The sequence below is a fragment of the Lissotriton vulgaris genome, unplaced genomic scaffold, assembly GCF_964263255.1.
Source record: "Lissotriton vulgaris unplaced genomic scaffold, aLisVul1.2 SCAFFOLD_510, whole genome shotgun sequence".
NCBI classification, from domain to species: Eukaryota; Metazoa; Chordata; class Amphibia; order Caudata; family Salamandridae; genus Lissotriton; species Lissotriton vulgaris.
The window spans coordinates 240,688-253,363 of NW_028246922.1; the positions used below are offsets into that span (position 1 = coordinate 240,688).

At 48.1% G+C, this 12,676-nt stretch overlaps 1 protein-coding gene across 1 annotated transcript in view; it reads right to left on the bottom strand.

Annotated features, from left to right (window-relative positions):
- Positions 1-7,148: 7,148 nt before the first annotated feature.
- SAP25 (Sin3A associated protein 25) overlaps positions 7,149-12,676 on the bottom strand; it is a 127,376-nt gene continuing 121,848 nt past the window's right edge. Inside the window, exon 6 of the mRNA XM_086949595.1 lies at positions 7,149-9,284. Coding sequence (XP_086805721.1) covers positions 8,217-9,284 — 1,068 coding nt within the window. The 3' untranslated portion in view covers positions 7,149-8,216. The remainder of the gene's footprint in view (positions 9,285-12,676) is intronic.

Sequence of the window (12,676 nt, forward strand, 5' to 3'; positions counted from 1 at the left end):
TGTGGTGTCCGTCTGTGGGGGGGAAGTTACTTATCTGTACAGTCGTTGGAGACGGCTCTCCCTGGAGACCTCTCCCCGTAATCTCGGCCGACCCTCCCGGTCCGTCTAACACGATGCTTTGTGAGATATTAAGTAAGGGGCTTTTAAAAGTGCTCCCAAAGGCTGCAGGCGGATCGGGTACAGTGCATGTGCGCCGGGCGCGCGCACCATGTCAGCCTGCGTGATCACTTTCGCGGCCACTTTGATGCTCTCAGTGAGCCGCGTAGCCACTGAGAACATTAAAGCGGCCGCGAAAGTGATCACCATTTGCCATCCAAATGCTACATGCAAGTTAAAATCTTCTAGTCAGCTTACTTTTTCACAGTTTTTTTTTGCGTTGACACACGTTTGTTTATTTGGTGTCCCTTCACGTCTGGGTTAGCTCCGACTCAAGGCCTTCCAGTTTAAGGCAACTTGCTGTTTAGTTTGTTTTACCAACTGACATGCAAGTTAAAATCTTCTAGTCGGCTTACTTTTTCACAGTTTTTTTTTTGCGTTGACACACGTTTGTTTATTTGGGGTCCCTTCACGTCTGAATACTTGACCTATTGAATCATTTGGGATTGATAGGGGCGTGGTGCTGCACGGTTTACATGGGAGTGCCATTCTACGGCATGGGCGGACGAATCCGCTGCGGCTATTTTCTATTTCGGCCGCGAAAGTGATCACAGTTGCCATATTTGCCCTCTTACAGGCACTGAAAAGATCTAGGGCAGGAATTTATCGGGTGCTGCAAATAATGCAATGGCCTGACATGCTTCCTGGTTAGCACTGCCAAGGAACAGTGAACAAACACAAACTTGCACAGACCGAAGGGTGATGACAGGTCACAGACCTTAACAGTGACTGCCCTGTCATTCAGTACATGACCAAGAGCTCTAAGCATCTATCGCCAATGTGGGTGCTTCACTCTCATTAAAGTGCAGAATAATGCATGCTGCTCACCATCATACTGTCACTTTCGCGGCCGCTTTGATGTTCTCAGTGAGCCAAAGGTACAGATTTGGGAAAGAACAAGGGCACTGGGTACCTTATTGGCAGGGACCCAGTGCACATTCTGTCAAAACGCCTCAGAAATCAGGAAAAACGTGGGGGGTGACCATGAAAAAAGGGGCACTTTCCTACAGTACCTTGACAATGCGTGTATTTTCAGGGTGCAGTAGTGTGGAGTTTTAGATGGTAAAGCTATACTTACCTATATGCACTTCCCTTCTCAATATTTTGCCCATGATCTCATGGAAGCACAATATTATAGAAATAATATTTTGACATACAACTGAGCTCCGGACAGAAGTAACAAAGGAGCAGACAGAAAGAGGCGGAAAGGCAGGAGAAAAAGAGAGGGGAAACTGGAGAAAGGCTATCTCTTGAGGAAAGGAAGAAATCTGCTGAGCAAGAGAAAGAGGAGCTCAGGTCTGAGGTACTTAGGGAAGCTGGTAAAGGGAAAAATGATTTCCCCTCCAGTCCCTATCAATCTCGCTGTTAAGTACCCAAAGATTTGAATATAATTAATGTGCCTGGCACAGATATATTAGGTGGGTCAAGAGTTCTGAGATCGTACACAAGGCTCAAGAGTTGGGTGAAAAGCCCGAGGCGACAACTCTGCCTAGCTGCCTTCCTGTTGAAAGGACTGTCCCTCTCTGTCCGTTTGTAATTTGTTCCTGCTTTCTTTCCTCCGTGTTGTATATATGCTTTAATTGTCAGCACAGACACTGTGATTGTGTATGGTTTGGTGCATTTTTTTTCTTGGTGTTTTTATAGCTCTGACAGGTTGCAGAGCAGCACCTTCACATCTCTGATCCCACCTTTACGCACTGGCTTTGGAACAGTGTTACCCTTTAATGAACAGTCGCGTCTCTCATGAGGGCTTTGTGCAGATGGGGCTTCGGGTCGTTCTAAATGGAGATCCTTATGGATTACATTCCCTTCAGGAGATTGGGGGTTCTGCCCAATGGGCTCCTGTCCCTGTTTAGGGTATGGGCTGGTCACTGTGGCATTCTGCGTTTCAGGGGCGCTGTGCATGTCCAATACTTTCTTAAACTTTGTGAGTCATGGCAGTACCAGCCTCAAAAGTGACCTTGTCAAACAGAGCAAAACACATTCTCTTTAACCCTCTGAGGGCCATGGAACCACCAGCCGCACACATGATCAGGTTCACTATCAAACTGAGCAAAACAAAATGGGTACTTACCAAGAGGAGTGGTTTTGCAGTTTGAAAGGTTTTCTGTATTCACATGCAGTGCATTATTCTGCCAACTAGTGGTAGGGTCCGACATTGTCTCCGTTTCCAGTTTTTTTCGCCCGTGGGGCGTTGTTGACCACCATTTGGTGCTAGGTCCATCCCTTGTGTGACGTCAGACAGCGCCCCAGAAGTTATTGTGTGTGGTAGCCATCTTCGGATTTTTTTTCTTTCCATAGTAAATAAGGCAATATCTTCACTTTTCTTTTTTAGTTCTTTCCTTTCTTTACGTTATCTTTTCCCCCCACCTGTTTGCTTTCCTCATCTGTGGGAAGGTAGGTGGGTCGGTTGTGAATCCAGAAAACACTTCAAGCTGAAAAACTACTCCTACTGGTAAGTAACCATTCCGGTTTGCGGCGTGAATCCTTTTTTGGATTCATATTCTGTGCATTAGATTATGTAGTGGTTTCCCCTTCCTTGGGATGGTTGGGTTTAAGATGTGGAAGACTTTCTGAACAGGTGTTGAAGTACTTTGTCCCACCTGAGCTTCCTTTGTCATTTGTCACACAATGCTTGGTAAAGGTTTGTGAAGATGCCAAGGTAGTGGCTGCACATATCGTGTCTATTGGCACATTGGCCATAAACGCTAGGGTCGCCCCTTTTTTCCTTGTTGAGTGAGCTCTTGGCTGGGAGTTTAATGTTTTTCCTGCTGACCTGAATTGCTTCTACAATCCAACATGCAATTGTCCCCTTTGTCACAGGTGAACCTCTGCTGGACTTAGCATAAGACAAACAATTGATTCCCTTTACGGAGTTGCTTTGTCTCCTGCAGATAGCATAGTACGGTTCTTCTTACGGTCAGGGTATGTAGGCTTCGTTCTAGTCGTGTTTGTGGGTTTTTGAAGAGCACTGCTAGCTGTATGCTTTGGTTCAAGTGGAATCTTATTACTACCTTAGGTAGGTACTGAGGGTTTGTCCTTAGGATAACTTTGTCCTTGTGGATTTGCTTGTATGGTTCCTCAATAGTTAACGCTTATAGTTCACTTACTCTCCATAGAAACATTACAGCAATTAAGAACGCAGTCTTTATTGTGATATGACAGAGTTCTGCTTTGTGAACAGTTCGGTCATCAGCTGTGTTAGAACTGTGTTTAAGCTTTACATGGGGACTGGAGCCCTCTTTGGGGGTGCAATGCTTTAGGAACCTTCTAGGACCCTTTTGATGGCTGGTAATGTGAAAAAACGTTTAAATAACGCTCCCCTGGTGTACGCTACAATCGCTGCTAAGTGCACCTTGAAGCTTGAGTGGTTGATTTTACTGTCTAGTAATTCGGTATGATATATTAGCACTGTTTCCTGTATAGATGTTAAATGTAGGGTATTGACCTCTGTACACCACATGAGGTACAAGTTCCACTTAGCTGCACAGCATTGTCTCGTGGTTGGCTTTCGTGCCTCTTTTAGTATCTCCATTGTTCTTTGTGGTAAGCTCAAACATACAAACTTTATGTACTCGGGCGCCAGGCTTCTAGGCTGAGTGTTGCTAGTTCTGGGTGAAATATTTGATCCCCCTGCATTGTGAGGTCTTTTTCTGCTTTGAATGTGATCATCTGTCCCTTGGATGTTCGAGTGGGCTTGAGTACCGGGTGTGCCTTGCCCATTGAGGGGTTATGAGAATTAGCTTTACTTCCTAGTTGTCTGGCGTTCTCTAGTATCCATTGTAGTAGAGGAGTTGGAGGAAAAGTGAATGCAAATGTTCCTCACCAGTTTAGTGATAGGGCATTCCCTTTTGATACGTGATGTTGAAACCTGGAGGCGAAGAATTGCCATTTCTTGTCTCCACTGTTGGGAATAGGTCTTTCCTTGGTGTCCCCCAGACGCTGAATACCTTTTGCAGACTCCTTTGCCTTATCTCCCATTCGTGTGAGCTGCTGTTCGGCCTGCTGAGCTGATCTGCGTCTGTGTTGTCCTTCCCTGGCAGTTGAACGGTCTGCAGACTGATTCTCTTTGGTATAGCCTATTGCCATATTTCCGGAGCTAGTTTGCTTAGGGTAAATCATTTTGTTCCTCCCGGTTTGTTGAGGTAAAACATTGTAGTATTGTCCGTTTGGATCAATACTCTCTTCCCCGCCATGTGGGCTTGGAATGCCTTTAGTGCCGGGATCACAGTCTTCATCTCTAGGAAGTTGATATGTTTTATGGAGTCTGCATAGTTCCATTGACTCCGTATCTTTAGGTTTCCTCTCCAACCCTTGTAGAATGCATTTGTTGAGATGGTCACTGGGGGAGCTGGTGGTTTGAATGACCTGCCTGTGTTATGTCCTTGGATGCCTGTGCACATTTGTCTGCTGGCTGTATCGGCTGCGTCTAGGGCTGATTTCAGGCAGGTGTTCGCTATGTTTTTTCTCTCCTGTATGATGGATTTTGCTCTGTTTTTATCTTCATCCGGGAGTTTGTTCATCAGTTCTTTGATGTCGTCCCATTGTTGGTGGCCGAACCGACTGAGGAGGGCATTAGAGTTCGCAATCCGCCATTGCTTTGCTGCCTCCTTTCCCATCTTTCTACCCACCATGTCCATTCTCTTACTTTCTCCTTCTGGTGGTGGGCCAGTGGAGGAATGAGCGCTACTCCACCTTCTTGCCGTGGTGACAATGATTGGTCAGCCACTGTGTTCCCTTAAATGTATTTAGGGTACTTTGTGGAGGGCTTGTATTTCTTTTCTACCCTTGGGGTTACCCCTTTGCTGAGGCAGGCTCCTTGAAAGCCTACTTGTCCTGATCCAGAATGCTTGGCACCTTTCGTGGATGGTGTTAATAGTTCTAGGAGGAAACATGAGTCTCCTTTCTCCTCCTCTAAGGGGACCCTGAAAGTATCAGCTGCTTTCTTGGTGATTCTGTTGTAAAAGGATATGTCCTCCTGTGGCAAAGCCTTCGAGGGAAAGCTACAAACCTCTTCTTCAGGGCTTTCTGTGTCAAGGTTGTTCCACGCTTTCTCGAAAGTTCCTGTAGCTTCCCCCTCTTCTGGAACATTGAGTTCTTCATCAATGTGAGGTTCGGGGTTGCCGGAGCTTCGAGGGTATCCTCTTCTTCGGCCTTTGTGTGTGGATGGTTTAGCAGGAATCCTGAACTCCTCTAGCGCCTCTTCAAACTCCTGCTTCCATTGAAAGAGGGCCGCCATTTATGCCTCAAGACATCTTTTCTTCTTTTCCACCTCGAGGGCCCTTTCTGCATCTGAAGCCAGGGAGATCCTCTTCTTGGGTGTGGTGGATTCTGCTTCCGAAGGTATGGTCTTATCCTCTGTGGCCTCTCGTCTGGCACTTGTCTTCACCAATGGTGACATTTTACCCTGGTCGATATCTCTGGTATGGGATCTGTGGGGTTCTTTCGGCCGCGGCTGAACCTAGGTTGTCGTTTTCTTCGAAGCCTGTGCTGCCTTTAGTGCCTTCTTGTTGAGGCCCTTGGTAGCTGACGGGTGAGGGGTTTTTCATACCTTCTCTGCTTTCTTCTTGATGTCCTTGGTCATCCTTTTCACCGTACGCCTCTTTTCTGCGTCCCCTTCCAGGATCTCGATGTCCGACCCTCCGTGTGTTGATTCTGTGGTCACCCCCTGTTCCTCTTCATCGCTTGAGAGGCCCAAGTCCTTCAGTGACACCTGTTTCTGACCGACGAGCATAGCTGCATGGTGCTCCTCCCTCTGCTTCCTACGGGCCTTGAAAACTCTCTAAACGAATACAGCGCAGGCCTCGCAGTGTGTGGATTGAGTTGTGCAAATTTGTGGTGGTAATTAGGGCAAAATGTGAAAGGGGTATTACCATGGCCCCATACCCGGCCTCATTTTGGTGCATCTGCGTCGCCGTTGCTCCATCGGGATCCCCTGATGGGGAAAGGTGGGCAGAGGTCTTTCTCCCACTCCGGTGTCTTCTTGTTTGATGTTGGATATTTTTTTCTCCTACATTCCAAGATTTTTTAAGGGATTTTATCCAAAACTTCAGAGTTGCTTCCCTTGCTTTCAGACCCAACGGCAGAGAAAAGAATCTGAAGATGGCTACCACGCACAAGAACTTCTGGGGCACCATCTGACGTCACACAAGGAATGGGTCTAGCACCAAATGGTGGTCGACAACGCTCCAGAGGAAAAAAAAATAGGAAACAGAGACAATTCCGGACCCCACCACTAAATGGTGGAATAATGCACATCATGTGAATCCAGAAAAGGATTTATGCTGCAAAACTATGCTCACCACATAAGTGTTTCTCATACAAGAATTATTGTGTTTACAATGCAAGAGTTTCTATGTTCAATGCGCAAGAGTAACTATTAACTATGTATATGTTGTGGAATAATCTTCCAACTCATTTACGCTAAAGCAATCAGCTACAACTTTTAATCTAAAATCCAACCATTTTTTTTACTCCTTTGCCAATGGACTGTAAGCAGTGCATCAAACAAACAATTCTGATAACATAAGTATTTGTAAAATGTTCACCACCCCCTTTTGTACCGCTTTTGGCCGCCACAAGTGTGGCAGGGTATGCTCAGACGTGAGTCCCTTGCTCACTTTGCCACTGGATTCAAGCAAGCCGGGCTGAAGACGGCTGGAATGCCAGAAACCAGTCCTCGGAAGCTTCTTTCCGGTCCAGGGAAGACATGGCTTGGCCGTTCGGGCTGGACTGTTCCCATGAGGCACAGGGTCAGACTGATTTGCATATAGCCATGTCTGAACTGGGGTGGCAGAGTGGGCTAAAGAACGGTGATGGATTAAACCCAGATCTGTTGACTGGGTGTGAGTGTTTGATTGATTCAGATGCTCCGTACATCACCACCCCCTTTTGTACCACCAAGCAAGCCTCGCCATGTTCACCATGAGAGTGCGAGTAAACTGTTCACACCAAACCCCACATCCCCAGCTTGAAAGAAACAGCTGCTAAGATGAGAGGTGACACTAAGCTTTAATGCACAAGGAGAACAGTTGTTCAACTTAGTCACAGTAAAAAACAACATACAAAAATACACAAACAGTAGAAATAACATTTTCTGAACAACAAGTAACTCTGCCAAGTGGTAACGTTTAAACCTGAGTTTTGAGCCTAAGTGGAGTGGGCATCACATGAAACATGAAGCCCATCGCCCACTAGACAGACTACATTCATGCGGTGCTGTCGCACTCTTTGAGCCCGTTACCTGTAAAGTGCAGTCTGGCTGCATTCTGTAATGGCGGAAGACCTCTACGCAGTCTGACCTGAGGTTATACCCTGAAGGCTCACAGCCCGGTGGATCAGCCGTGGCATGTCATGAAGGCACAAGGTGTTCAAGCGCGGCTCCATGGTCCACCACTAATAACCCCGGTGCAACTAGGTGCCTTCTGATCACCATAGCTAAAATGCTGCACCCTACTCTGACCTTCTAGTCCACTTTTACTGCCCTCTGTTCACGTATTCTGGTCGCACAGTTCACTACTGCTATGCCATGGTGAGCCTCTAATGACCTTGATTTCACGTTACAACACTTTGTTCGCCATTACTCCCCCCACGACAACCAATGTACCTACCTGGTTATCCAGGTATGTCTCTGGACCACTAATACTAGTACTTGGGCACTTCTAATGCCCTTGTCTCTAGGGCAAATTATGGGTATCCCTCTGACCAATGAAGCTTAGCTTTTTAATGCCCTGTGGCTCACCACTAATGCCCTTTTTAATATTGCAATGGCCACTAATGCCTTGGGTCTCTCAGTAATGCTTCTCTAGCATGATCACTGCCCTTCTGCGCCTTCTGGCCCTGGGTTTCATCATTGACATTCCTCGTGAGCCACCACTGACCAGCGTCCCACTAAGGCCAGCAGCCACCATTAATGCTCTTGTTCATTCTCATGGCACACCTGAGTCCTGAGACCCTTCAATGATGCTCTTGCTGGAGAATCATCTTCCCTCGGTCCCCTGGATGTGGGATAAGATTAAGTGTCCAAGTTCACTATTGACACTTGATGCCTTTGTCCTTCGTTAGAGGCCTCTTTGGTCCACAGCTCCGTGTCCACTCTGGTCCATCACTGAGTTGTCCATTGCAGACTCTGAGCCCGGCTTGCCCTGGGGCATGAGTTCCAAGCGCTCACCACCAGGACACGCTTGGCTGTCTGTGCCATCACACGTGCCACCTGCTGGGGAGGGACCTCTGGGGAAGATGCCGGAGGATGGACACGTGCTCTCTACCGATACCATAAACTGCAGCTGCAGCAGGGCCCAGGCTGCATCCTTCTCCAGCATCGAGCGTTGCGCAAATCTGCTGGAAACTGCAGCTGGTGACTCTTGTCTCTGCTTAGCCATCCTCACCGCAGCGGTGGCCTCAGCAGCCTTCACATTCCTCACTTTGCCATCAGTCTTGTGCCCTCTGAGCTGCAGCTGATACATTGGGGTCAGCACACGAAAACCATCCTTCCATCCCCACTCATTTACAACCCCCTTTTCAGACGTCTGGCAGGTTGGAAATTCTCTTTTTTCACACCTTCCTTGTCTAGAATTTTTGGGGACAGTCTGAGTCAATCGCTTCTCTGTGTTTCTCTCTTGCACATGGACGTCCATGCTCTGAACAAGTTGTGGTGACCCCTCGTGGCCCTTCCGTGCAATGGATAAGTCAATGGTGGAAGAGTCCAGATTGTGGCTGGGGTGCAATGTGTTGTTAGATTTTGGGTTTAAGTCACAAGGGCCCAAGCGATCCCCTGCTGTGGGCCGGAGGGTGCTCGGACCAGCTTTGGAAGGCCATGTCTTGTCTACTGATGATGGACATCTGTAATGTTCTTGCATGTGGCTCACTGGTGCAGTCAGGTGCATGTCATCAGCGTGATCACGGTGTGGCATGTCCAGAAGGGCACTGAGTGCTTCATGCTCCGCCGTGGACAACCACTTAGCCCGGGTCTTGGAGCCGCAGGGGGCAGCGCCTTCAGGCTGCTTCGGCAACACAACAGCTGGAGAGCGGTTCTCCACAGGCACTGTAGACGGAGCTGCAGAGAGCGAACTGCTTTCACAGACTGACATGATAGGAGGCGGAGTTTCAAGGCGGAAATTCTTAAAGATCTACAAAGAAAAACAGCTTATTTTAGAAGAAGCATTGCCTGCCTAAGAGAAACAGAAGTCTCCCTTTGGGAGCGTACTCTTCTAGGGCCATGCACAACCCCCATTCCTTCACCCCACAGTGCAACAACCTTCTGCTCTACCGAACTCCATCCAATCCTGGAAGTTGCTGACCCTCTGTACAGATGTGGAACCTAGACCCGCACTGCAGCATGAAAACCTGTGCCTATCATGCAACTCTAGTACTTGGGCGCATGTGACATCCTGGGAATTAGACCCACATGTAACTCCAGGTGTCAGCCCATTGCACAACCCAGGACCTTGGGGCCACATGAAATGCCAGGACAATGGCCCCTGCACAACAACACAGAGGTTGGGACTGATGAGGCTCATGTGCAACTTCTGGCTGAGTTCCACTTGGAACTTCCAAGAGGCTAAGACTTGGGAAACCTGACAACTTGGGAGCCAGAGTACTCTAAGCAGGGTGCAAGCCAGGGATGCGGGCACACATTGAATACTTTGGTAGCCACAGGCCCCAAAGCTATCAAATGAAGCGCCTCTTTAGAGAAGCATCCCCAGACCCCAAAGCATCAGTTCTTGTACATTTCTGTCTTTTTGTTGAACACGCCTCTAAGTGCTTGTGAATGTGAAGTTTTTTAATTTGCACCCTTGAGGATAAAGTTGAGATCTTTAGGGGAAACCTTTAAGATAGAGTAAGCTGTTGTCTTAAACTTTATGAAAATGGCTAGAGTAAATAGCAAATCAAGATATTCTCACGCTCTTTTATCAAACTTGTGTCTAACAGGCTAGATCATGTCTCTACCAGTTAATGTGTTATTGAAGGTAAATAACTTGTCCATCTGATAGAGACATCTAGCCGCAGATTCCTTACCTTTGAATAGATACCCAAGCAAACCATCCCGGAGGAAGAACTGCGAACAAGTTTAGACCTGGAAGTCCTGCAGTACAGAGCTGCCAAAAAGGCCATTCCTGCGGACTTGACTCGCTAGGCAGTAGTGCTTTGTGAACATGAGCAGAGATGCACACGTTGATGCCGGACAAATGTCAAGAACTGGAACACCACGTTGTAACGCTATCGTCTTAAACTTAGCTCTGACAAAATGAGCTTTTAAGCCTTCAGGAGGCTGTTCCTTGGCCATAGCGTAGCAATTCTTGATGCACAAGATGACCCATCGTGAGATAGCCCTCTTCTGTACTGCACTACCTTTCTTTGATCCAACGTACTGCACGAAGATTTGGTCGTCCACCCGAGAACATATTAGTGCAGTAAAGGTAGAAAGTCAACGCTTTTTTGGGTCCAGACCGTGGAGTCGCTCCTTCTCTTTAGAGGGGTGTGGAGGAGCATAGAAAGTGGGCACCATGACAGATTGCCTAACGTGGAATGGTGCTACCACTTTCGGTAAGGAAGAGGCCATAGTGCGAAGCACCAACCTATCAGGGGTCAGGTGTGGAGGTTTGGATGACAGAGTCTGCAATTCACTCACCCTCCTGGCATAAGTTATTGCCACTAAAAATGCTGTTTTGATGGAATGCAGCCGGAGAGGGCAGTTGTGTAGAGGTCCGAACAGAGCGCACATCAGGAAGGTGAGAACCAAATTAAGGTCCCACTGAGGCATGATGAATAGGGCAGGTGAGAACATATGTGCAAGCCTTTTAAGTGATCTGTTTATAATAGGGGATTTAAATAAAGATGGTTGGTCTGGCACACTCAAGAAGGTAGACAAGGCCAAAAGGTACCCTTTAAGAGTGTTCAGAGCCCTGCTGGGCAAGGGTCAAAACAAAGAAGTTCTTGAGAGAGGGAATCAGTAACAGGGTCAATAGACCTTTCTGTACAATATTTGTCAAATTTCTGCCACCAGCAGGCATACACTGTATTGGTAGAGGGAAGCCTGGCTGCCAAAATCACATCACTGACTTTGGGAGGAAGGTTGAATGCTGTCAACTGCTGCTGCCCAATCTCCATGCATGGAGGCATAGAGTTGACAGGTTCGGGTGGAAGACCCTCCCCTGCAGCTGTGACAGAAGATCCTCCCGGAGGGGAAGCCTGATTTGAGGATCGATGCTCAGTTGGAGAAGCTCAGGATACCAGACTCTCCGTGACCAGTCCGGAGCCACAAGAATGATTAGGGCCCAGTCACTCCTGAGCTTCTTGAGCACTCAGGACAGCAGTGGTATTGGCAGAAAGGCGTACAGGAGGCCTGAGCTCTACCCGAGACGACAAGCGTTGCTGAGCGAATGCCGCCTTGGAACATTCTGTTGAAAAACTGCTGACATTGTTCGTTCTCCGTGGAAGCAAACAGATCTAACCAAGGCTCTCCCCACTTTTGAAAGAGACCTTACACCACCTCTGGATCGAGACGCCATTCATGAACTGCTAGGCATCGACTGCTGAGTTTGCCATCAGGGAACCTGCCAGATGTTGAACCACAAGGTATATGCCCTGCTGTTCCAACCATGTCCAGAGACGCAGGGCCTCTTGACAAAGGGTCCACGACTCCACCCAACCCGGTTAGTTGAAGTACCATTGGCAGTGGTGTGGTCCTTGAACACTTAAACCAGCTTTCCCTTGATGGTATCTTTTAAAGCCAAACTAATCGTTTGGAGCTCTGGCAAGTTGATGAGTTCAGAGTCTGCCGGAGACCAGAGTCCTCTGATCTCCACCTCTTCAAGATGGCCGCCCCATCCCAGGAGTGACGCATCTGGCACTACTGTGGTTGGGGAAGGGAGAGAGGTCTGTCTCGGACCCAATCGTGGTTGGTCAGCCATCATTGTTGATCCTGTGCAGTTCCCTTCGAGATCTAGACCATGTCAGAGCCATTACCTTGATGCTGCACCCACTGGAACTTCAGGTCCCACTGCAGAGCCCCCATATGCCATCTAGCATGCGTCACAAGCAGGATGCAGGAGGCATTGTGGCCCAGCAGCCTTAGAGTCAGTCTCATCGAAATCCAGGATAGAAGTAGAAACATTGGTGCAGTAGCCTGAATATCCTGGACTCAGCGTTCGAAGGATAGGCCCGACACTGCCATGTATCCAGAATAGCGCAGTTGAAAAGGAACATATGAGAGGGAGTCAGATGTGACTTCGGCATTTTGATAGTGAACCGCAGTGAAAGCAGGAGATTCGCCGTAGTATGGAGGTGTGAGAGGACAGCTCGGGGCGAGCTCACCTTCAACAGTCAGTCATAGAGATAGGGGAAGAACAGCACCGCTGATCTGCGCAGATCAGCTGCAACCCCTGTGTTCACGAGCACCCCCTCGATGCAAGCGAGGGAGTCCCTTCCCCTCCCCTAGACAGACCACTTCTTAGTCTCCTTCCAACTACCAGGAACCTTTAGGAAACCTCAAAAACCGCCCACTTACATCAGGGACAGG